The sequence below is a fragment of the Hyaena hyaena genome, unplaced genomic scaffold (assembly GCF_003009895.1).
Source record: "Hyaena hyaena isolate Hyena2069 unplaced genomic scaffold, ASM300989v1 scaffold_217, whole genome shotgun sequence".
Classification (NCBI taxonomy): Eukaryota; Metazoa; Chordata; class Mammalia; order Carnivora; family Hyaenidae; genus Hyaena; species Hyaena hyaena.
In genome coordinates, this window is record NW_024080849.1 from 820,692 (window position 1) to 842,860 (window position 22,169).

At 49.1% G+C, this 22,169-nt stretch overlaps 1 protein-coding gene across 3 annotated transcripts in view; it reads right to left on the minus strand.

Moving 5' to 3' along the window:
- Nucleotides 1-8,984: 8,984 nt before the first annotated feature.
- TTF2 (transcription termination factor 2) overlaps nucleotides 8,985-22,169 on the minus strand; it is a 39,026-nt gene continuing 25,841 nt past the window's right edge. Inside the window, exons 13-24 of one of the 3 annotated variants that reach the window (XM_039242762.1) lie at nucleotides 21,390-21,574; nucleotides 20,589-20,742; nucleotides 20,235-20,326; nucleotides 19,328-19,413; nucleotides 18,355-18,482; nucleotides 17,269-17,439; nucleotides 15,858-15,916; nucleotides 14,322-14,472; nucleotides 13,581-13,663; nucleotides 11,946-12,007; nucleotides 11,581-11,655; nucleotides 8,985-9,776 (exon numbers count right to left, since the gene is read on the minus strand). In XM_039242762.1, the coding sequence (XP_039098693.1) occupies nucleotides 9,550-9,776; nucleotides 11,581-11,655; nucleotides 11,946-12,007; nucleotides 13,581-13,663; nucleotides 14,322-14,472; nucleotides 15,858-15,916; nucleotides 17,269-17,439; nucleotides 18,355-18,482; nucleotides 19,328-19,413; nucleotides 20,235-20,326; nucleotides 20,589-20,742; nucleotides 21,390-21,574 (1,473 nt within the window). In that variant the 3' untranslated portion in view covers nucleotides 8,985-9,549. Of the gene's footprint in view, nucleotides 9,777-11,580; nucleotides 11,656-11,945; nucleotides 12,008-13,580; nucleotides 13,664-14,321; nucleotides 14,473-15,857; nucleotides 15,917-17,268; nucleotides 17,440-18,354; nucleotides 18,483-19,327; nucleotides 19,414-20,234; nucleotides 20,327-20,588; nucleotides 20,743-21,389; nucleotides 21,575-22,169 lie in introns of those variants that run through there. The other 2 variants (XM_039242763.1, XM_039242764.1) reach the window with 2 other exon arrangements.

The window sequence follows — 22,169 nt, forward strand, 5'->3', positions numbered from 1 at the left end:
AAAAGCTTTCATTGTATCTACTTTTTGCTAGCACACCACATGGATTATAATGCGGTCTTGCTGTTGAGGTGGAGATCCCGGCTTGACCCCTATGCCACCCTCATCTCGTATTTGTAACCCTAGATCCCTCTTTGGTCAAGGCCATACAAGCAGTAAGTAAACAAAGAGAACAGAGTTGAAATACCACCGACTAAATGGGTTGCAGTTCTACTCATGCCAGGTGATCTACATACATTCATCCCCCTCACCTCTCTCACCCCTCTGTCATTTAGAGAGGAGTCTTTAATTTTGTCCGTAAAGCTAGGAAGTTAACTACAAGCTCTGAGTCCTGGAGTGTGCCTGCTTAGCTGTTAGAGCCTGCAGAGAGTTCTTGGAAGAGGAGGCACTCAGTGCTGGTAACTCATCTCTGCCAAGGGCCTCACTGTATATACTTGGTGTGTCCTTCTGGGACTCTTGATTTCTTATATGGCGAAAACTCAGCACGTATTAAATATAATTACTGAAATCTGCATCGCAAGATCCATTAAGAAGGAGGTGACTCATTTGGGCTGTGAATTTGTTCAGGCAAAGGAAGCAGACGAAACACATGACTGTCAGCTCATCATGGAAGACGTTTATTTCCTCCTTAGGGCTGACAGACGTGAGCTACGTCGGAGCTGTAAATCAAGGTGTTCACCATATTCTCATCGTTTTCTGGGAAGGTTCTCCTCGGTGCTCTCTAAACCCAAATCTGATCCTCCCAGAAGACAGCGATGGCCTTGCGACCCTCCCAAAGTGCTAGCTGCTTGCCCCTCCTCGCTCTCAGGGTAATTCAAGATCCGCACATCCTCAGAATCCACACGCCCTTGGCCATACAGTCGGTCACCCCCCGGACCTGGCTGGATTCCAACTGCACCCTCTGCAGAGTTTGAACTCTGAGCATCCTGCAACCGTAAGCTCCCCTCTCCCCGGCTTGCCCACTGTAATAATCTGACTCTCCTCCCGGACCCCACAATGCAGGGACTCCACTTAACTTCTCACTGTTCCCCCCATGCCCCCATGTGTTTTCCTTCATCCCCTCAGCTTAGGTTCTCCAGACCATCACGATGATCTCTCTTGCCTGTGGCCTCCCTGTCATTCTCGACAAAGCGCCTGGTTGGATGTGACTCTCTGTCCAACCCAACTGTATGATCTTGGAGAAAAACACAAGAACACGAGGACTAGCCTCGCTTTCAGTCTATGACCTCTAATTTCAGGGGGCTCTTAGCATCGCCCAATTGTCTGACGACATCTCTCTAATCTGTTTGCTCCCCTGCCCTGAAAAAATGAAATTATTTCATACTCCCCTCCCCACTTAGGACCAGGCCTCCTATTTCACCAGGAAAATCAAAGGATTCAGAAGAGAATTCCCCTACCTTCCCACCATATCTACACATCTGCCGATATTTCTGTGTATGCTTGGGGTCTATTCTAGACCACATTCCATGTCTCCACCCCAGGAACCTTCCTCCTGGAATCCTCTCTGCTCACTGCTCACTTCATAAAACAAACATGCTGCAATACTCCCCCCAACTCTTCAAAAAATGGATTCCCCTGGATTTTTATATTAGTCTCCTGGGGCTGCTGTGACCAAATATTACAGACTGTGGGGCTCAGACAACAGAAATTTCTTTCTCCTGTTTCTGGAGGCCGGAAGTCCAAGGTGCTCCTTGGCTTGTACATGGCCTTGCCTCCACGCAGACACATACGTCCCTGGGGTCTCTTTCCCTTCTTACTGAATTAGGGCCCACACCTCTGACCCCATTTGACCTCCATTGTTTCCTTAAAGGCCCCATCCCCAAATACTGTCACACTGGGGGTTAGGGCTTCAGCCTAGGACTCTGAGGGGAACAAAACTCAGCCCACAAAATCTTTCATCCCCTGCCCTGACAACCACTCCATTTTTCTGCTTCCCTTTATACAACCCTCGGAAATAATTATTGTTTGCTATCCCTACATGTTCTTGCATCGTTTCTGAGATCTAGCCCAATCAGCCCTTCTTTCTCACCACTCCACCGAAACTCCTTATCAAGGTCCCCAGTAATGCCCACACTACAGAATCCAATGGTCAGTCCCCAATGTTTCCATCAATAGCATTGAACACAGTGGATCACTTTCCCCTCCTTGAAGCATTCTCTTCCCTTGCTTCCCGTGGCATCATTCTCCTTGATCGTTCTATCTCATTGACTTTCCCTGACTTTTCACCTTTGCTAGTTCCTCCCTGTCTCCCCAGGTCCTACACACTGACAGCCCAAAGGATCCGTTCTTGCATTTCCATCTCCCCCCTCCCTAGGCAATCTCATCCTCTGCTGACTTCCAACACCATGTAGGCACTGATAACTCCTAAGCTTATCTCCTGCTCCAAATTCCAAAGGATTATATCCAGCAGCTCACCCCCTCTACCTGGATGTATCACAGGCACCTCAAATTTCAGATGTCTACAGCAGAGATCCCAGTTTCCAGTTCTCACTTCCCACCTGCCTACACCGCCAACCTGCTTCTCCTGTAGTCCTTTAGGCCTCTTTAAAATGGAAGTCCAAATTCATTCTTACAGGCGGTAGAGCCCATGGCCTTGCAAACAGGCTTGACTGTCCTCTAGAGCACCACATCCGATCCATGGGCGAGTCCCTTCACCTGTCCCTTCAAAATAGACCTGAGGAGCACTGTTACTGTCCCGGTGTAAGATACCAAGATTTCTCCCCGGCCTTCTTACTCATCTCCCTGCTTCCAACCCCACCCCTCCTGGGGCCTCTTCTCCTCTCAGAAGTCAGAGGGGGTCCTTCTGAAATACCTCAGATCATGTCACTCTTCTGCTCAACCCAGCAATGGCCTCCATCTTACTCAGAATGAAGCCAGCCTTTACAGAGGCCTCTAAGAGCCTGCACCCTAGCTGCCTGTTCTTCTCTCATCTCTTACCCCCCCAGGCCCCCTCCCCGTCACCCAATCAAGCCAGTCCCATCTGCCCAGGGCTCCTCAAACTCTCCAAGTGGTCTGTCGAGCAGCCTTTCTATACAAGATGCTTGTATAGATAGCATCTCCCCACCCCAGGACTCCGTATCACCCTTATTTGGCTTCATCACCACCTCACATACATACTCGACTTGCTTAATGTCTGTTCTCTCATAGGACAGAGCCAGCTCTGTGAAGGCAGGGATGTGACATTCGTAGCCTATACTGTCCCCATGTAGGACAGTTCCTGGCACCCAGTAGAAGCTTAATCAACATTTTGTTGAGTACATAAAGACATAATTTGGTACACATTTTAGTTTGGATCTCCTTGGTATCTGTTTTCTACAAGCCAGACTTCCCTTCCCCCAAACTCCAATATTTGTCATTTAACCAAGTCCCACTTGGGGAAAAAAAAAAACCTCAGCCTTCTCTCAAACCTGCTCGATAAATTATATGCACCTTAGAGACCAGCCTTGAATTTTCCAATTACCTCAGACATCCAGGGAATTGCTTTGCCATGAAGAAGCCTGTTGTATTACATCATTTTTCCCTGTGTGTCTTTTACAGAATCAGGTTTCAGAACGGAGGATAAAAAGGCTTATCACTTATTTCAATTGGAAAATGGGGTTGGTAATTGTATAACTCAACTGTAGATGAAATTACATTGCGACAGAAATTTTCTACGAGACAGCTAGGTTCCGGCAGGCACCCTAGCCTTTAAGCAATATTAATAGTACCAATTCCCTTACAAACACCACGATAGTTTGTGTGGGAGGTGGGGGGCGGGCGGGAGGTGGACTGTTCATTGGCCTGCAATACAATGGAGTCTGCACTCAATTCAGTTGCCCTGCGAGCAAAGTTAAGAGTAATCCGCAGAGCCCAACACTCCCACGGTGAGGAAAACAAGAAGTCTGGGGATTCAGGAATTGTCTCGTGTCACAAAGAGGTTCAGAAATCACTCTGGAGTTGTGAGCACTCAAGCATCAACAAGGGGCAGCGTGATGATGTGCGTCTGGTCTCTGGTGTTACAGGTAAGAAAGGAGCTGTGCTCTGGGCTGCTGTAACAGGATAAACATGGAGGCCCGTCTTAGATGGTCAGCACACACACGTACCTGCCGGCCCACCCACTCCCATCTCTACAAAGCAATCGTCCAAAGGGTGGGTACCTGCCAAGTGTGTCTCAAGAGGCGGTTGGGTAAAGCCAATGCTAATGCAGCAAATACAGAAAGAGGCATTTCACTCTGCCTTGTTAGCATCCACGTGTTGATTTCAATTCCTTCGTCACTTCCCCAGGCTTCCCTAACCGGATCCTGTCCTCGCTCCTCGTTCCAAGGCCTCTCGGCCACCACCGCTCTCCACCACAGCACACCAGTGTCCCCTCCCAGCTGCGCGTGATGCGACTCATGCCCCCTCCCCTGTTGAGACTGTAAGCCTCAGGGAGGACGGGGCCGTGTGGGCTTTTGTTTACCCTTTTACTTTCAGTGCCCAGTGGTACCCGGCACATTTAATACACGTTTCTGAAGGTATGAATGATTTAGCACTGGAAGTAGTCTCCCCGTCCTACTTTTCATACCTGGTCTCTACCCACACTCAGATTAGCTAAGGATTCTGGGTACAAAGGACTCCAGCTTGTAAAGAGGTCATGTGATTGCAGATCTATCTCCCCTGTTTGCTCCCTAGGGGCCAGGCTAGCCCTCATTTCCTTCTCCATCCTGACCTATGGACTCTTGCGGCACTTGGTGCTATCACGGACCCTAGTTTCATTTTTATTTCTGCAAACATTTTCTTCTAGGTTACATGCTTAGGAATTCGAAGTTCCCATTAGAATTCTTTGTGCCTGCAGCTATGCTTTGTACATGCCTCCTGCCTCTTCTTAGCGTTAGATGGTAGGTTGCAAATACAGAGCAACATCCCACTTTGTAAACCCAATTCTCTCGAGGCGTCACAGTCAACATCAAGATTCCAGATGACCACAGAGGTCATACTGAACACTGATGGTTCCGTGAAGATCCTATGAGTAGGGAAGGATCTGGTTTCACCTTTGAGCCCTGGCAAAAGCCACTTCATTGGGCAACAGAGAGAATCAGAGAGTAAACAAGTTCATGTACAGCAATTCTAAGTCACATACACGACTGCTTGGGAAAAGGGTCATACTCCACAAAGACGTCATCCTACCTATTGCTGGTCATAATGACCACATGGCAACAGGGGTTCTCAGTGGGGTGTTTAGACTCCTTTGTGGATTTTTAAAGGGTTCAGGATTGCATCCAGCCATGGCGTATGCAATGCCCCTATTTAACATCAGTGCTGCTGAAGCGAAGTCAAACTATAAGGCTTCCGTGAAGGCAAATCTGTCACGTAATAAATACCTTGCAGGTTGGGTGCTCGGCAGCGTTGCCCTTTTTGTGATGGATACTCGCCATCTGGCTTTCAGCGGCACCCCTGCTCCTGTTATTCTTACCCCCAGTCCTGTTCCCAAGCAGTAACACTAGCACTTGAACAGCGCTTTGTGGTTTACAAGGCATTTATCACATCCTTCTGTCCTTACCCGAGCCTGATAAGGTAGGCAGGCAGCCGTAAGAAAACCCGACAGTAGGGGTGTCTCGTAAGGAGGGCTGGTTGACGCTGGCAGAAACTCAATTAGATCCCGAGTGAGAGATGTGGCCTGTTGCTAGAGGGCATACAGGCCCATCACGTCAGCCCAAGCCTTAGAAATGGACTAAGACACCAGAATGCTACTTATATGAATTCATGAGTCATTTCCACTCCTGGACTAGGACGTAAGAATGCATGGATGCAGGGGTGGAGAAGGGGAGAGATTCCTGGGTGACTCAGTCTGTTAAGCGTCCGACTTTGGCTCAGGTCATGATCTCACGGTTCATGGGTTCGAGCCCCGCATCAGGCCCACTGCTGACAGCTCAGAGCCTGGAGCCTGCTTCGGATTCTGTGTCTGTGTGTCTCTCTCTCTCTGTCCCTCCCCGGCTTGTGCTCTGTCTCTCTCTCTCTCTCAAAAATAAATATTAAAAAAAAAAAAAAAAGAATGTGTCGTTTGGTATATTCCATCCCGTTGAAGCAATGTTCCACTTCACATCAATAGCATCTCAGTGGTACAGAAGCACTTACCCAGGACATAATTACATAGCTTTGCTAGCTTAGAGTCAGAACAACACTAGAGTTTAAACTGGTTAAGGTATCAGACGGGATCTTACAGATTACATGTCAACGGGCCCTGAATACCTGAAGATTATGTTATAATCCCTGCATCCATCTCCAAACTAAAGCAAAAATGCCCGACCCTCTGGACACCTGGGTGGCTCAGTCAGTTAAATGACTGACTTGATTTTGGCTCAAGTCACAATCTCACGGTACGCGAGATGGAGCCCTGTGTCAGGCTCTGCACTGTCAGCCTGCTTGGGATTCTCTCCCCTCCCCACCTCATGCCTGTATAGGTGCTCTCTCAAAAATAAAGTTAAATAAAATGCTTGAACCTCAAAGCTAACAGTGCCTCTCTCCTCAACAGTGCTTGGAATGCACAGTGTTCTTATAACAACCTTCTCACTGATGCGACTGACCTCCATTCAGACGGGTTACAGTATGTATATTAGTTACTAAACTCCCAGAGGCGCATAAAGAGAGATGCTAATCTGTACATCTTACAGCTGACAGAGCCGACGTGCCCAGGGGATCTGAAACTGGCCTGATACCAGCCAATCAGCACAGAGAGGAGCCAGGGTTTACACATTCTCGTTGGCCTGAGATCCACTGCTACTAGGGACTGTGTCTTTGGCCCATGCGTTCATCTTATAACCAAACCTGCAAGAAGGGCAGTCTTACTTCCTTCATGTCCTGAACTTCTCAGGGACCTCGCTTTAGTTGAGTTCTGAAAACGATGCCCACAAGTGTAGCAACCAAAGTGCAGAGAAGTTAATGATCTTTTACAAGGTTATGCCCCCAGCTGGGACAAACCCGGAACTCGACTCAAGACTAAGTTCTACACAAGAACTCTTCCTACCAGGCTGTGCTGGCTTCGCCTTCGTAGGCTTTCCGTCCTCGTCCTCAGCACCACTGCCTACCTAGCCTCCGGTGCTGCGGTCCATACCGTGACTGGGTTAACAAAGGGCCTCATCTTCTAACGCTCATTTAAGCGAGGGCAACAGTTCTATCTAGAACAACCACAATCCTAACAGAAATTACCGGATGTATTTTGGAAATGATTGCTAACGGGACGGAAACATGAACAGGCTCTCCAAGTATAAAAGTATCGAGTTTGTACTAGACTATTCAATACCGTATGAACACCCCCAATCTCAGTGGCTTAAAAAAATATTATTTTGGGGGGCCCCTGGGTGGCTCAGTTGGTTGAGCGTCCGACTTCGGCTCAGGTCATGATCTACCGATTTGTGAGTTTGAGCCCCATATCAGGCTCTGGGCTGACAGGTCAGAGCCTGGAGCCTGCTTCAGATTCTGTGTCTCCTTCTCCCTCTGCCCCTCCCCCACTTGTGCTCTGTCTCTCTCAAAAATAAATGTAAAGAAATTTTTTAAAATATTATTTTCTTTATCACGTGACAATCCAGTGTGGGTGAGCAGGGGTGAAGGGGCGGGCACAAACGAGGAAGGCTTTGTTCCAGTCATTGAGGAAGTGAGGCTTGCTAGTCTGCCAAAAAGGCCCACGGCCCAGAAGTAGGTTGGGAATTCTTGACCTAGTGACTTCTCTGGGAGTCCACAGGTGTCCATCAGTTCCTTGCATCTGGTGGGCCGATGAGGGAAGCCACGGCTTGAATCATTGCAACGATTTAATAAGAGGGCAGGTAAGAAATGACTCACATCCCTCCTCTCCTCGTTCCGTTGGCTAGAGCTCAGTAATACGGACCGTGTGTGGTCTGTCCAGGTGCTCGGGAAGAGGGGGTCAGTGAGCACACATCTTTGCCACAGTGCCAGGCACACATTTCCTGGGTTAAACCATCATACGAATACTAAAGGATCCGACGGCAGAAACACTAAAATAAAATGATGCTAAATGGGACCATGATACCAAATGCCCCAGATACTGCAAATCTGGAAAACTTCAAACACAGGCGTACATCGGATATTGCTGATTCCGTTCCAGACCGCCAAGGCGCAGCAAGTATCACAGTCAAGTGAGTCAGGCCACTTTCCTGGTTTCCTGGTGCGTATAAAAATTATATTTGCGCTACACTGTTTGGTATGCAATAGTAGTATATCTAAAACACAAATACATATATATATATATATAATTATAAATTATTAAAAAATCTTTCATGCTAAAAAAGCTAAGTATCATCTGAATGTTGGGTGTGTTGGTGGAGGGTCCTGTCTTCACGTGGATCAGGGAGGTGGCTGCGGCCATTTCTTACCACAGCACTGAAGTCTGCCACATTGGTTGACTCTTTCACAAACGCTATCTCTGTACCATGCGATGCAGTTTGACCACATTTTACCCACAGTAGGACGTCCTTCAGACTTGGGAGTCAATCCTCTCAAATTCTGCCGCTGATTCATCGAGGAAGTTTCTGGAATGTTCTAAGCCCTGTGTTGTCATTTCGATGGTCTGCACAGCATCTTCACCAGGAGCTGCAGGTCAAGGGGCCACGGTCTTTGCTCATCCGTCACAAGCAGCTCCTCACCTGTTCAGGTTTGATCACGAGATGGCAGCCATTCAAATATAACTAAAAAGCTTGAAACATTGTTGAAAATTATTAAACTGGGACACGGACAGGAAATGAGCAAATGCTGTTGCAAGGAATGCAGTATCTGCAAGGCGCCACGAAGGGAGGTCCGCCTGTACTATAAAGAGGACACAGCATGTAGCGGGGGTGCCTGGGCAGCTCCGTCGCTTAAGCGTCAGACTCTGGCTCAGGTCTTGATCTCATGGTTTGAGAGTTTGAGCTCTGCATCGGGCTCTGTGCTGACAGTGTAGAGCCACTTCAGATCCTCTGCCTCTCTCTCTCTGCCCCTCCCCTGCTCACGCTCGCTGTCTCAAAAATACACAAACATTAAAAAAAAAAAGACATAGTCCATTTTATTTCACAAGTAGCACATATTATAGTGACAGAAAATAATGGAACACTGGAAACGACACTAAATACTGGATGGTGTGATGATACCAGACACCTGCTCACGTATGAGGCGGCTCCTTGGGCTCAGGCCTGGGAGGGAGAACTGGTTGGTGGGAGATGGCTGCAGGGGCGTGGCCGCAGGGTCCACTCTCTGCTCCACATGGAGACATGATAAAAGGAGAAGCCTCGCTGGCAGGAGGGAGGGGCAGATGGCGTGGAGCCGGCGTAGGAAAGCGCAGTGACACTGGTCCCCCGTGAGCGGACAGGAGAAAGGCAACAGATGGCTTTTTGGGCTTTTACTGAAGCTTTCGTACAACTCCCCTGGCGTCGTTTTCCAGAATTGTCGAACTCTAAGGCACTTTCTTTTTTCTGAAGTAGTTCATTGGTTTCTGTCACTCTTAAATAAGTCGATTGATTAACTTGACTGATTCACCAATTAGTTAACATAAAAAATTGAGGCTCCATTACACCTCCTTCCAGGAAGGGCCTCGGGCTAAGGGGGGGCTCAGAGGGTCACATGTAGGTCGCTCTCCCAGATCCTGACACAAACCAACAGCGGCACTACCCTAAGCCCTGTAAACAGGAAGTTAGATGCCAAAAAGGACTTTGAGGTCAGCCAAAGTGAGCTTCTTGACGGATTTTCCAGATCCTGTGAGAACCTGTTTGGCCAAAGTTTTCTTTTTTTCTTGAAGCTGTAAGATCTTCTCTTCCACTGTTCCCTCACAAATAAACCTAAAAACACAGATAAGCAAATAATCAAACACCCAAAACTGTATATTTCACAACATATTCAAACTTCGACTTACGCTTTTGTTTTTAAGATTTCTTCCTTTAAGCTTTCTTAGGTTTAGTTAAAAACTCCATGTTTAGAAGATTCACACAACCTGGACTAAATATATGCCCATGTAAAATGATGCAGCTTAAATTATTTTTCGTTTCTTTCTGAAGCTAACTCAGGTGGCTGGAAAATCTCCGAATAAGACAAAGGTATCCTCATGCAAAAACGTGTAGCGACCTAACTTTCACTGAAAAAGCTCAATCTTGATCAAGTCGGAAGGCCTTAAAGCTTATCAAATGTCTGCTAGGGGTACATGTGCCGGTGTAAGTGCAGTGTCTTATTTCGTGGCTAATTCACACTGAACACGGGTTTTTACACCCTGAAGAAATGCCACTGTTGTCACACACTCATTCGACACGCACTGATTAAGCATTTACAGTAGGCCATATGCTGTGCTAAGCGTAGGAATGGAGGGGTATCTTGAGCTGTCAAAGAGTACACAACAGACCGAAAATCAACACAAGGCGTCCAGAAAGTGCTAACAGAAGGATGCCCAGCGTGCGCCAAGAGTACAAGGAAGCATCTGCGGTGTTCAGGGAAGGCACCATTGAGGACTGAACTCGTGACGTGTGACCTGAGGCATGAGCAGGGGTTTGTGGAACGGAACGGGTGAGCCCGTCCTAGGGAACGGGAACGTGGTAAAATCATGGCTGAGTTTCAGAACACGGCTGTGCCACAGGAAGAGCAGGCTGTCCAGTCTGGCCAGGGTGAAAGTCGAGAGGACTCCACCATGCTGGAGCACCATGGGACGGTGGGGACCACCTTGTGCGTGGCTTCGTGGGTCATACTAGGAAATTTAGATTTGCCAGAGGGAAGTGGCGGTGTGGAGGGAAAGGAAGGGGTGGCTATCGCAGACCTTTAGGAAATGAAATTAATGGACACGGTATGTGAAGAGTGCAGATAAAGGGAGGAACAGTCTGCGGCCCCAGGACTGGATATGGAGACACTATTCACGAAGACAAGGAACTAGGAAGCATCAGGAGACCCGAGGTGGCGTCCCATCAGTCTGCAGCCTCCCGAGTGCCAGAACAGGTCAGAGTGCTCGCTACATAGAGCGCTCGGTGGGTGTAAGTTTTAGGAGCTGAATGAGCCAAACGCACGGGTGAGCAAGGAGGTGCACACTCAGATTCAGGTAGTTAGCATGGATCTGGGTCGCTAGGTCTGATGTGTCAGAGAGCCTGGGGACGACGACACAGACTGTGGACTCCGCGCAGTGGACGGCAGGATTAGTGGAGGGGCCTCCAGGGTGAGGAGAGAGCGAGCGGCATGGGGAATCCACTGACGGCCCGGACACGCCCACATACACCCGCATGTGAGAATTCTTTGGCATTACTTTTGCAAACAAGAATTTCGGGGATATTATTCTCAAGAACTCTTCCATTCTTCTCCACATGTCTGAAAGCATGTCAACAGAGAAGTTAAAGGCAAAACCTCAATAAACAAAGGGTGGGGATGCGGCTGCCCTTCCTGGCTCTGATATGCAAGGACGTTCTTCTCTTGCAGGGACCACCCCCCAGGGAGCCCCATGTTGCTCGTGCTCTCCCCCAGGCAGGGAGTCCCAGGGAGGCCATGCCTCAAGGTCGTCATGAGTCAAGGGATCACCAAACACCTTATGTTCTATGAAAGCACCACCCAAGAAAGACTTTCACAGAAGTAAAGCTTGCAAGGGGGTCTAGGTCCCGGGAGGCCTCGACTTACTTGTGCACAACAACGTCTCTCTGCTGCCCCACTCGGTAAATTCGGTCACAAGCCTGGTCTTCGAGTGACGGATTCCTGTTGGAAGAGAGGCAAAGCTCAAAGGTGCTGACGCCGTGGGCTGGATGGGCCAGGGCCCTGGTCCGAGCCAGCCACGGCTGCTTCTGGATGGTTCTGGAGCTAAGATGGTGATCGTGGTTCCAAAGGGTTGAAAAAAGCCCACAGTACAGAACAAGGGACGGAGACCGGTGTAGCTTGCAGAGCCTAACACAGTTTCCATCGAGCCTAAAACGTTTACAGACAAAGTTTGCAAATCCTGTCCGAGGCTACGCGGGCCTCAGGAAGGTTAGTGTCGGGTCTCTTCTCACCCGCGAACAAGCAGCTGGGGTCAGTTTGCTGACAGAAACCCCACAGCACCATCAGCTGACACCTGTACGCAACAGAGGGGACACCAGCGCTCAAGTTAGGTCACTAACTAGCTGGAGGGCCTCGCGAGCCACCTACCCTCAGCGTCAGATCACTACCTGGAAGCATGCGGGCGGCCTAATGATCTTGAACACCTTTTTCAACTTTCATATTCTGAGATTCAATGTTTGTTTATTTTTGAGAAAGAGAGAGAGCGAGCAAGCAAGCATGAGTGGGGTGGGAGGTGGGGCAGAGAGAAAGAGAGACACAGAATCAGAAGCAGCTCCAGGCTCTGAGCTGTCAGCACAGAGCCCGATGCAGGGGTTGAACTCACAGACCGTGAGATCATGACCTGAGCTGAAGTCAGATGCTTAACTGAGTGAGCCTCCCAGGCGCCCCTCATACAATGAGATTCAACTAAGGGAACTTAATTTCTTGTCTTCTTTATAGATTCTTACTATCAACTCCAAGCTAGTTTCTCATCGTACTTCTTTGAAATCTTGGACAAGATTCCTCCATTTCAGAACACAGCATGTATGTATGCATGTATGTACTCAAGATTTTATTCTTAGGGGCACTTGGGTGGTTAGGTCGGTTGGGGGTCTGACTCTTGATTTCGGCTCCGGTCACGATCTCAGAGTCAGGAGGGCAAGCCCTACATGGGGTTATGTGCAAAGCATGAAGTCTGCTTAGGATTCTCTCTCTCTTTTCCTCAGCCCTTCTCCCTCACTTAATCTTGCTCTTTCTCTCTAAAATTAAAAAAAAAATTTTTTTAATAAATTTTATTTTTAGGTACTCTCCAACCCAATGCAGGGCTCAAACTCACAACTCTGAGATCAAGAGTCGCACACCCTACCGACTGGGCCAGGCGGGCACCCATTCCTCCCTCAAATGTACCAGGGAGCCCCAGATAAGACCAAAACACTCTCTCCCAGGAAATGATAACAGGTTGGACTGTGTGCACCAACCCGGGCCACCTGGAGAATCAGACAAAGGCACAGCAATCCCTACTCGGCACAACTGGAAAACCCTAAACTGGGACTAATTATGACATTTTCCTCCTACCAACACACACACACTCGCCTCTCTCACATCTAGGAAATTTGCTGTACGCTCCCCATGTTGACGCTCCATGTGAGTCTAAATGGCCTTGTGCTAAGTGTACTCCTAACAGCGTTAGAAAATCCCTTATCCTTTCGGAGTAAAGCTTCTGCTCCTTTTCCAGGGTTGAAACTTCCTTGGACGTCAACAAGCGTGCATGAAGTACGGTATTCGGAGGAGGTGAGACTGAGTGAGATAGCTCTTAGCCCTGAGAAAAAGCCCTCTTCCCTGTTTCCATGGAAACAGATGTCAGATTAACAATAAAGCAACTGCTATCTGAAGGAGGCATTTGAAGGCTTGCCTGCTGGGGAATTCAGGGCCAGCAGCAGTCCCACGCCCTGTTCGGACCTGTACCTGTGCACACCCATGCAGCCACGGCATCCCCAGAATGCAGAAAAGAGCATCCTCAACACCGGGAGTCAGGCCCCGATGCCCCTCCGGCCCCCAGATCCCCATGCTGTGCTGCTGACCATGCAACAGAAGCCCAGAGTCATTACCAGTGCATATCCAGGAGGAAGAGGTGGTTTCCTCCAGTCAGGTTCAGGCCAACACCTCCAGCCGAGAGGGAGATCAGCAAAACCTTCAAAAGAAAGCACAGTATTCACTTTACGCGGATTTGGTCTCCTACTACAGCTCTCCCTCCGTCTCAGGTTCAAGCCTAAGATCCCTTCCTATCAGATTTCTGTCTGCTGGCAAAAAAAGCCATGCCTCACCTTTAAGAAAACTCACTTCATTTTTTTTTTTGCGAGTCAACCTCACAACACGAGGCACACACGTAACACGAGGCACACACACCTGCCCAAATACACAAATTCTACAGTGGGAGCACTGGGGCGGCTGGCTCCACGGGCTTCCCATTAAGCAGGTTCTGTCCCTTCCCTGGGCTCCTCCTGCCCACCGGCCGGTGGACGTTCTCCACGTTCTTGCTGTCATTTCGCTTCTCCCCACGCTCCCTCTCACCGAACCCCCGCCTCCCCTTCAAGGCCTGCCTCGTCCACAGAGACTCGCTTGGTCCAACCTGCTCTGCTCTTCCTCTTTTATGGCCCTCAAGTTTTTACTCCCTTTAAAGGATTTGCACACTTTGATACATGCCCCCGTAAATGACTCATAAATTAAAAGCATGTGGAGGGAGCAAGGCGGTGAATGTTTTTATAACCAAGCTGCTATGCTGGAATTCTCTCTGTGTAACTGGGATCAATCTGTTCTCGGCCACAGAGCTCTGATGGGCCAGCTCGTACCTGAGGGCCCTGGGAGCTGTTAAACGCCTCCACCAAGTCCATCCTCTGTTTGGGGCCAACGGAGCCGTCGATGGTGGCGTAGGTCAGGCCGCGCCTCCTCAGGTGCAAGGCGACCACGTGCAGCATGCCGGTCCACTGGGAGACAATGACGCTGGAAGAAAGCACACGACGGAACATCAGGCCCTGAGGAGGTGAGACGAAGTCATCTGCAGGTCCTTCCCGCCCGTTACGCCTAAGTCATCAAATGTGGACGAGAAAAGGCCTTCTGTTCTCTGTGGGGCAAGTCTACACTTATACCCATCTGTATCTATCTCTGTATCCATCTATCTCTACCTCTCTATGTCTCTATCTCTATATCTATAAACATCTCTTTATCTATACCTATCTCTCTGTATCTATCTATATCTAGCTCTACCTATCTGTATTTATCTCCATCTATTTCTATCTCTATCTCTATCTAGTTGTATCTATATCTATCTTTTTTAGAGAAAGAGAATTGTAAGCAGGTTCCACACATGGGGAGTGCCCAACATGGGGCTCAAACTCACGAACGGCAAAATCATGACCTGAGCGACCTGAAGTCGGCCGCTTAATCAACTGAGCCACCCAGGCACCCAAATTTGAAGTTTTTAAATCAAAATAGTCCATACATACAAATGCAGATCCGTAACATACACATAAGGATAACAAATAACAAACGGATCTATGCACCAAACTCAAGAACATCCCCAGAGCTCTGGGGCTCCCTGTGTGACCCACAATTCATCCCTGCCTTTTGCATCTGTTCCTCCCTTATTTTTCTAGAGATGCTTTTCTACCTTAAAAAAAAATTTTTTTTTAATATTTGTTTTTGAGAGAGAGCCCATGTGAGCGAGCGAGCACAAGTTGTGGACAGGCAGAGAGAGAGAGATGCAGAATCTGAAGCAGACTCCAGGCTGACCGCACAAAGCCTGACACGGGGCTCAAACCCATGAACTGTGAGATCATGACCTGAGCCGAAGTCGGACACTTAACTGACTTGGCCGCCCAGGGCCCCAGCTTTTCTACCTTAAAAAAAAAAAGTTTTATTTATGTATTTCGAGAGAGAGTGAGAATGTGCACCCATATGTGTGAGCAGGGAAAAGGCAGAAAGAGAAAGAGAGGAGGGAGGGGGGGATCCCAAGCAGGCTCTGCACTGTCAGTGCAGAGCCCAGTGTGAGGCTTGAGCCCACGAACCGTAAGATCATGACCTGAGTCAAAATCCAGAGTCAGATGCTTAATCGCCTGAGCTCCCAGACGCCCCTGGGCTTTTCTACTTTCAAACACTTTCCCAGATGCTTAGCTTGCTCTGATCCTCTAGGGATTTCCTTCTCAATCAATGCCACAAATATGTAAACTAGAAATTGTAGAAGAAATCCTGCTATACCTTTGGTGCTTTCTTCTGAGGAGGATTTAAGGTCCCGGATTTGTAAAAAGCTAAGAGTTAGAACTAGCAGCAATATCAAGGTTTCCTGGGTAATTACAAACACTATTTGGACAACAAAGGAACACATTTACCTCTTTTGGGACCCCGCGTTCCCTCGGATTGCCTCCAATTCCACCAACAAAGATGAAATCTGGGAAAGGTTATTTAACATCCATCAGTTGCAGCAAATTTGCTATTTTGCATCACCCCTCACCTGAACAACTGAACTGATCTCTCCTCCTCTGGCCTCACCCCACTCTGGGCCACTGTCCTCTCTGCAGCCAGAGGGTTATTTCTAAGATGCCAGTGTGTCACCTTCCGCCTGTGGCTGAGGCTCGAGTCCAAGCCCTACCAGACCCTTGCTGCGCTGGCCTCAGCTTACGTCTCGAGCCTCATTGCTCAGGATGCCCTCCCCACACCGAAGCTCCTCCTCTGCTAAGCCAAGCTCTGTCTCATCTTTGCCCGCCCCGTCCCCTCTGCCTGGGGCTCCCAACTAGGGATCGAGGTCCAGTAACATTCCGCAGGAGTTCAGGCGTGTGCTGTCCAAGCCCCCTGCTCTGCGTGAGACCTGGAGTGGCCTGGAGCACTGTCAGCGGGCTCCCACGAAGCTGCTTGGTGAGTAAGTACCACCCGAGTAGGAGACACGGTGTGCGGATTATGAGGACCCTGGGTTTTAACCCGAGAGTGAACCCTGAAGGTGCAAGGACATCAAGTCTGTCCATGTACGGAGTTCTTTTCTGTTTCCTCTCACTTCCTAGTGGTCAAGACCTCAGTAGATCCTTTCAAGATTTAATTAGAAGTAGTTCTTAAGTAACACCATTCCCTTGGCAATGACCTCAGTTCTAATTATATATATATTATTATTATTTTGAAGCCTTTGAAGAGAGGCCAAGTCTGGGCAAGGCAGCCTCAGGCAGCAGCGAGAGGGAGACACTCTGCTCTTGGGAGTGCGGACACTGCACCAGCCAACAGAGTGGCAGGACCTGGGTCAAAGCACCTGTCACCCCCCTCCGCTGGAACACTTCTGCCTTAGAGGGCTTTCATGAGAACAGGACAAAAACGACTAACAGAGATAGAAGGCTATTTGGGAAATAACACTTGCGAGATGGATGCCTTTTCAGCGAGCCCAAGCAACTGGCGCTCAGGTTTACAGCTGTCCTAGGGTCAGCCTTTGTTGTTGTCCCTGAAAGCTTCCCGGAAACCAGCTGCTCGCTCGCATAGGCCCCGGCCCTGGCGGAGCCCGGAGAGGCAGCGGTCCCAGGCCAGGGACTGAAAACCTGCCTGGCTGGCCCAAGCCCCTCTCTGAAAGCCCCTCTATGTGATTGGTCTGGTTTTACTCATGAAATAGAGTCAGAATTTAAGACCGGAGGGGGAGCTCACCAGCTAAGACCCGACAGTCCAGCCCTGACATGCAAGACGTGTACGTGTGTGGACGGAACGTGCCGCTCTCACACATGGACCTGTGCAAGGCCCCCCTAGCTTTTTCTACCAGAGCGGTGGTACCTTGCTGCTTGCCCTTGTGTCCTCGAAGAGCTCCGCCTTGAAACATTCACCATTCAGGGAGATGACGGGAGAGGGCTCCGTGTCGCAGAGCTCAGACAGCGTCAGGGCACTGAGCTGCTCTTCCAGAGAGAGGACCAGGCCCTCGCTTTTCAGCTCTGCTGGGTCCAGGGCCTGAGAAGAACACAGGGGACAGGAAGCGGTGGAAGGGCGAGGCAGCAGGCCGTGTTACCCGCCAACGGAGTGCTGACCGTCTAACACTTCACACAGCAAACCGTCTTCTACCTCATCATCAGTAGCTCCTCAGAGAAACCCCATTTAGAACACCATCTCAAGAGCGAGTTCACCAGATTAAAGATAAGTCAAGTGATGGCACTTCTCAGAGCTATGCCAGACCCATTCCACCGCCATTCTGCACTCCCAGCTGGCGCAGTAGTTAATTAAGCTGCTGTCATCCAAACACATCAGCACAGCTCCTCCGAAAGAATAACAGACTCATCCTAATTATGGCTGTGCCTCGATCAAATGTGAGGGCAACTTTCCCAGTCGTGTAAACATTCAAGTTTTCACAACTAGCCTTGAAAGCCCCAATACCGCCAGAAGGCAGAAAAGCCTAGCAGCGAAACAGGCTTTAAGACATCCGAAAATATCCAAGTGTTCATGAACGGTATTCACCAAATGACATTTCCCATTCTAAAATAAAGTCTGTTTACAAAAAGAAAACAATAAAAGCCGTTCTCCCGGGGCGCCTGGGCAGCTTGGTCGGTGAAGCGCCTGACTCTCAACTTTGGTCCAGGTCGTGATCTCACGCACGGTTTGGGAGTTCGAGCCCAGCGCCAGGCTCGGCGCGGATGGTGCGGAGCCTGCTCGGGCTGCTCTCTCCACCCCTCCAGTCTGTGTTGTCAAAATAAGTCAACTTAAAAAAACATTCTGTTCTCAATACTATGGGAATTCTCTCAAAACCAATAAAAACAAATAGGAAATGAAACAAACAAGACTTCTCCTTTCTGCCCCAAGAGACAGACGCGCCCCCGAAACGCCATCTGCCCTGGCCCTGCAGGGGGACCCCTGCAGGAAGGGCTCTCTTACCGACTTCAGCAGGGCGAGGTGACAGCAGCACTGGCGGAGCCGCAGCAGCTGGGTCAACAGCACGTGGGGGGTGCCAGGTCGTGCCACTGAAGACGCTCCGGGCCCACTGCACCCAAACTCCTGGGCCACTTCCCCCGAGCAAATCGAACCACAGGAAACAGGGTGGGATTTAAAAGAGAGACATGAGGAGGAACCGCCGACCCATGGAGGCCGTTGTGAACTTCCCTGAGCTGAGATTCAAGAGCGTGGCTGTAACGGACTTCTCTACCGATGAAGCCGAATGAGACGCTGCTTTTCTTTGCAGACCAGACCTACTTGCATTTGAATAAAGCAGATTGCAAAAATGACTGAAAAGAAGTTCACATAAGCAGGTCTGGTGCATGCAGACCGCCTTATGTGACTTTGGTTTGAGGCTCCTGTCTAAGGTCGAGTCTCTCAGATCAGGAACTCAGTGGGGCGCCAGGGCGGCTCAGTAGGTTAAGGGTCTGACTTCAGCTCAGGTCATGGCCTGGTGGTCCGTGGGTTCGAGCCCTGTAAAGGGCTCTGTGCTGACAGCTCAGAGCCAGGAGCCTATTTCGGATTCTGTGTCTCCCTCTTTCTCTATCCCTCCCCTGCTCACACATACTCTCTCTCTCAAAAATAAAGAAACATTAAAAAAAGTTTTTTTTAAATGCATAACATCCCATGAGGCACCTGGGTGGCTCAGTCAGTTAAGCGTGCAACTTCGGCTCAAGTCATGAACTCAGGGTTCGTGGGTTCAAGCCCCACGTCAGGCTCTGTGCTGACAGCTCAGAGCCTGGAGCCTGTTTCAGATTCTCTGTCTCCCTCTCTGACTCTCCCTTGCTCATGCTGTCTCTCTCAGAAATAAATAAAACATTAAAAAAAACTCATAACATCACATATCTGTAATTTTACCAGCTCTAAATACACATGTTCATTTCCTGAGTGTGTTTCTGGGGGTCCCACTGCTTACCTTTACTGAATGGATTATCAGGGATTCTCCCGGCCTGGCTGCCTCCGCCTTCCTGCCCCGCTCTGAGGTAGGACTGCAGAGCTGACCTGCCTCAGATGGAAAGAGAAAATGTACACATAATGTTTCTAAGACCAAAGAGGTTTAGGATGGTCACCGCTTAACTGTTTGCAGTAGGGCCCGGAAAACTATACGGGGAGACTTGTTAAATGAGGCCGGGCTCATGGCAACCACTGGCCAACGGTAATAAAAATTCATGATTTTAAAAGCCAAATCATTTCTTAAATGATCGACCAAGGTTAATAAACGTATTAATATTACAGAATGTTCTGTTTAGTGATAACTTACTAACTTACAACACATACATGTGAATAGTAATGTTAATTAGTATTAGTTCATGTTTCTTCATAAATACGATTATATTACATGAGGTTTACAAAGAGAAAAAACCATATTCACGCTGGAAGCGAGAGGTGCCAAGAGGCAGGGAGTGAATGTGGAATTTAGGGAAGGACAAATGCTGTAGAGGAAGTATAAATAGAGGACAAGAAGGATTACAGAGCAGACTGTTTGGTGAGTCACAGGTCAAAGGTCAAAGAGATGATCTTTCCCAGCCTGACCCGGACAGAGGCCCACCCGGCCCGGGGGGACAGTGGCCATGCTGCAGGGCTTCCACGCAAGGAAGCCAACGAACAACACCTTCAGCGCGTGTGCGAGACCACGGGGAACCGGGGAGCCAGTGATGAGAGAAACAGGGAGATTTAAAAATGAAAAAGAAGGAACATAGATGTAGCGACAGTCGCCGATAACAGCATAAACGCAGTCTGAGGAAACCTGAGCCCTGCCGCGGTCCCCCACAAGGACAGGAACGACACAACCGCCAGCGGAGGTGCCTCCTCACTGCACACACCTGGATCTGGCCAGAAGGACACTGTAAACCTTCTCCTCCTCCTCAGAGAGCTTTAAACGGTGCACCTGAAATTCCCGCTGGGGCAGCACCACCTGGAGGAGGAAAACGCAGCCGGTGACGTCAGACAAGTGACCCAAGCGCTAGACAGGAAGTCCCCACAGTGGACACTGGAAACCGAGTCAAGGCCTGGCCAGCACTTCCCTCCGTCCCACAAACAGGACTGCTGGGGGGGCCCTCACGGGAAGAGGGGACACTCGGAGGACCCCCGAGCAGAGAAGATGGCTGTTCAAGCCACGGCAGGGACGCAGTCACCCCCCTGCCCCGGCCTTGCCCAGGGACACGTGAAAAGATTACCAAGGGCTTGCCGGTGGGGTCCAGCTGGTCTTTTGTTCTCCTGAGCAAAAGGCTCTTGGTTAAAATACTCAACCGTTCTCCTCCTTTCTTTGAACCGTTATCGACCTGGCTCTTCCACACTCGGAAATCATCAAATGGTGAGCAACGGAGAAATCTGTTGTGGGGGAAGAAGAGAGTAGGCAAGAAGTACTGGAGGACAGTTCAAGGAGCAGATAAGGGCCCAAGGAAACACGGAAGATGAGAAACAAATCAGATTTTCTGTGACGTCTGTCATTCAATCATTTTTAACTGTGAATTTCAGAGCAAAGCTCTGCCAGACATATCCAAAGCATCCACGTCAGTAATAAAACCACACTGTAACATGCGAATTTTCCCGTTAGCACTGTCTGGCTCGCTACAAAACTTACAACCAACGGCTAGAACGGACTCTTAAAGCCTCAAAGGTCGACAAAGAAATTCCATATCCACTTGCAGGTGGACCTGAATAAAAGCAAGTACTTTAAAATCAGCATTCTTTTCTGCTTCGAATAAAAGAGCAGGCCCGACCCTAAGACATAGGCTTTAAAGCTGAAAAGGCCCAGAACATTCATTGGACTGAAGAAAGAAGGTTTTGTTTCCTCTCCTTTGAATCTGTTCTCTATTTTTCCATATAGAGGGCTGGAGGTCATCAACCTCCTGTACCTTCCAGTCCATCAACCGGTTGTTTTCGCATGGATATTAATTCTTTTGCCTTTTAAAGGTTGGCAGGCTTGCCATCCGCTATCTGAGACCATGTGACACACCTGGGAGAGCTTTACTCACTTCAGCAGTGAATACATGTCCAACAAGGTGTTCTGAATGGGGGTTCCGGTGACGGCCCAACGTGCGTGGGCCCGTAGCCTGCACACGGCCGTGGAGGTCTGTACCCGAGGGTTCCTAACACAGTGAGCTTCATCCAATATGATTCGAGCCCAGACTATTCGAAGCAAAGGTGTTTTTGCCAAATCCTGGAAGACACCCAAGCGACATCCATTAACTGTATGGGAGGGAGAATGTACATGTCTTCAGGAAGGTAGGGGGAAAAACAGACTTGTACCGGAGGTCCACTCCTACCTTCAAGTTTGAGGGCTCAGATCAGGTATACTCAAATAAGAATTAAGCTGAAGACACCAAAAGCGGAAACTCTCAATGGGTAGGAATAAACAAGTCAACTTGAGAATCCCCAACCTGCGGTTTAAGATGCTTAGGAGTGAAATGTTTCAAACTTGCATTCATTTATCCTTTCTGACCACTTTTGAACAATGGCCATGAGTCAAGACTACACTAGGTGTCGAGCCTGGAAATTCACTTGACCAGATTTACAGAAAAAAATTTTTTTAACGTTTTATTTTTATTTTTGAGAGACAGAGACCCAGAGCATGAGTAGGGGAGGGGCAGAGAGAGAGGGAGACACAGAATCCGAAGTAGGCTCCAGGCTCTGCGCTGTCAGAACAGAGACCATTGCGGGGCTCGAACTCACGAACCTTGAGATCCTGACCTGAGCCAAAATCAGACGCTTAACTAACTGAGCCACCCCGGCGCCCCTGACCAGATTTATAAAAA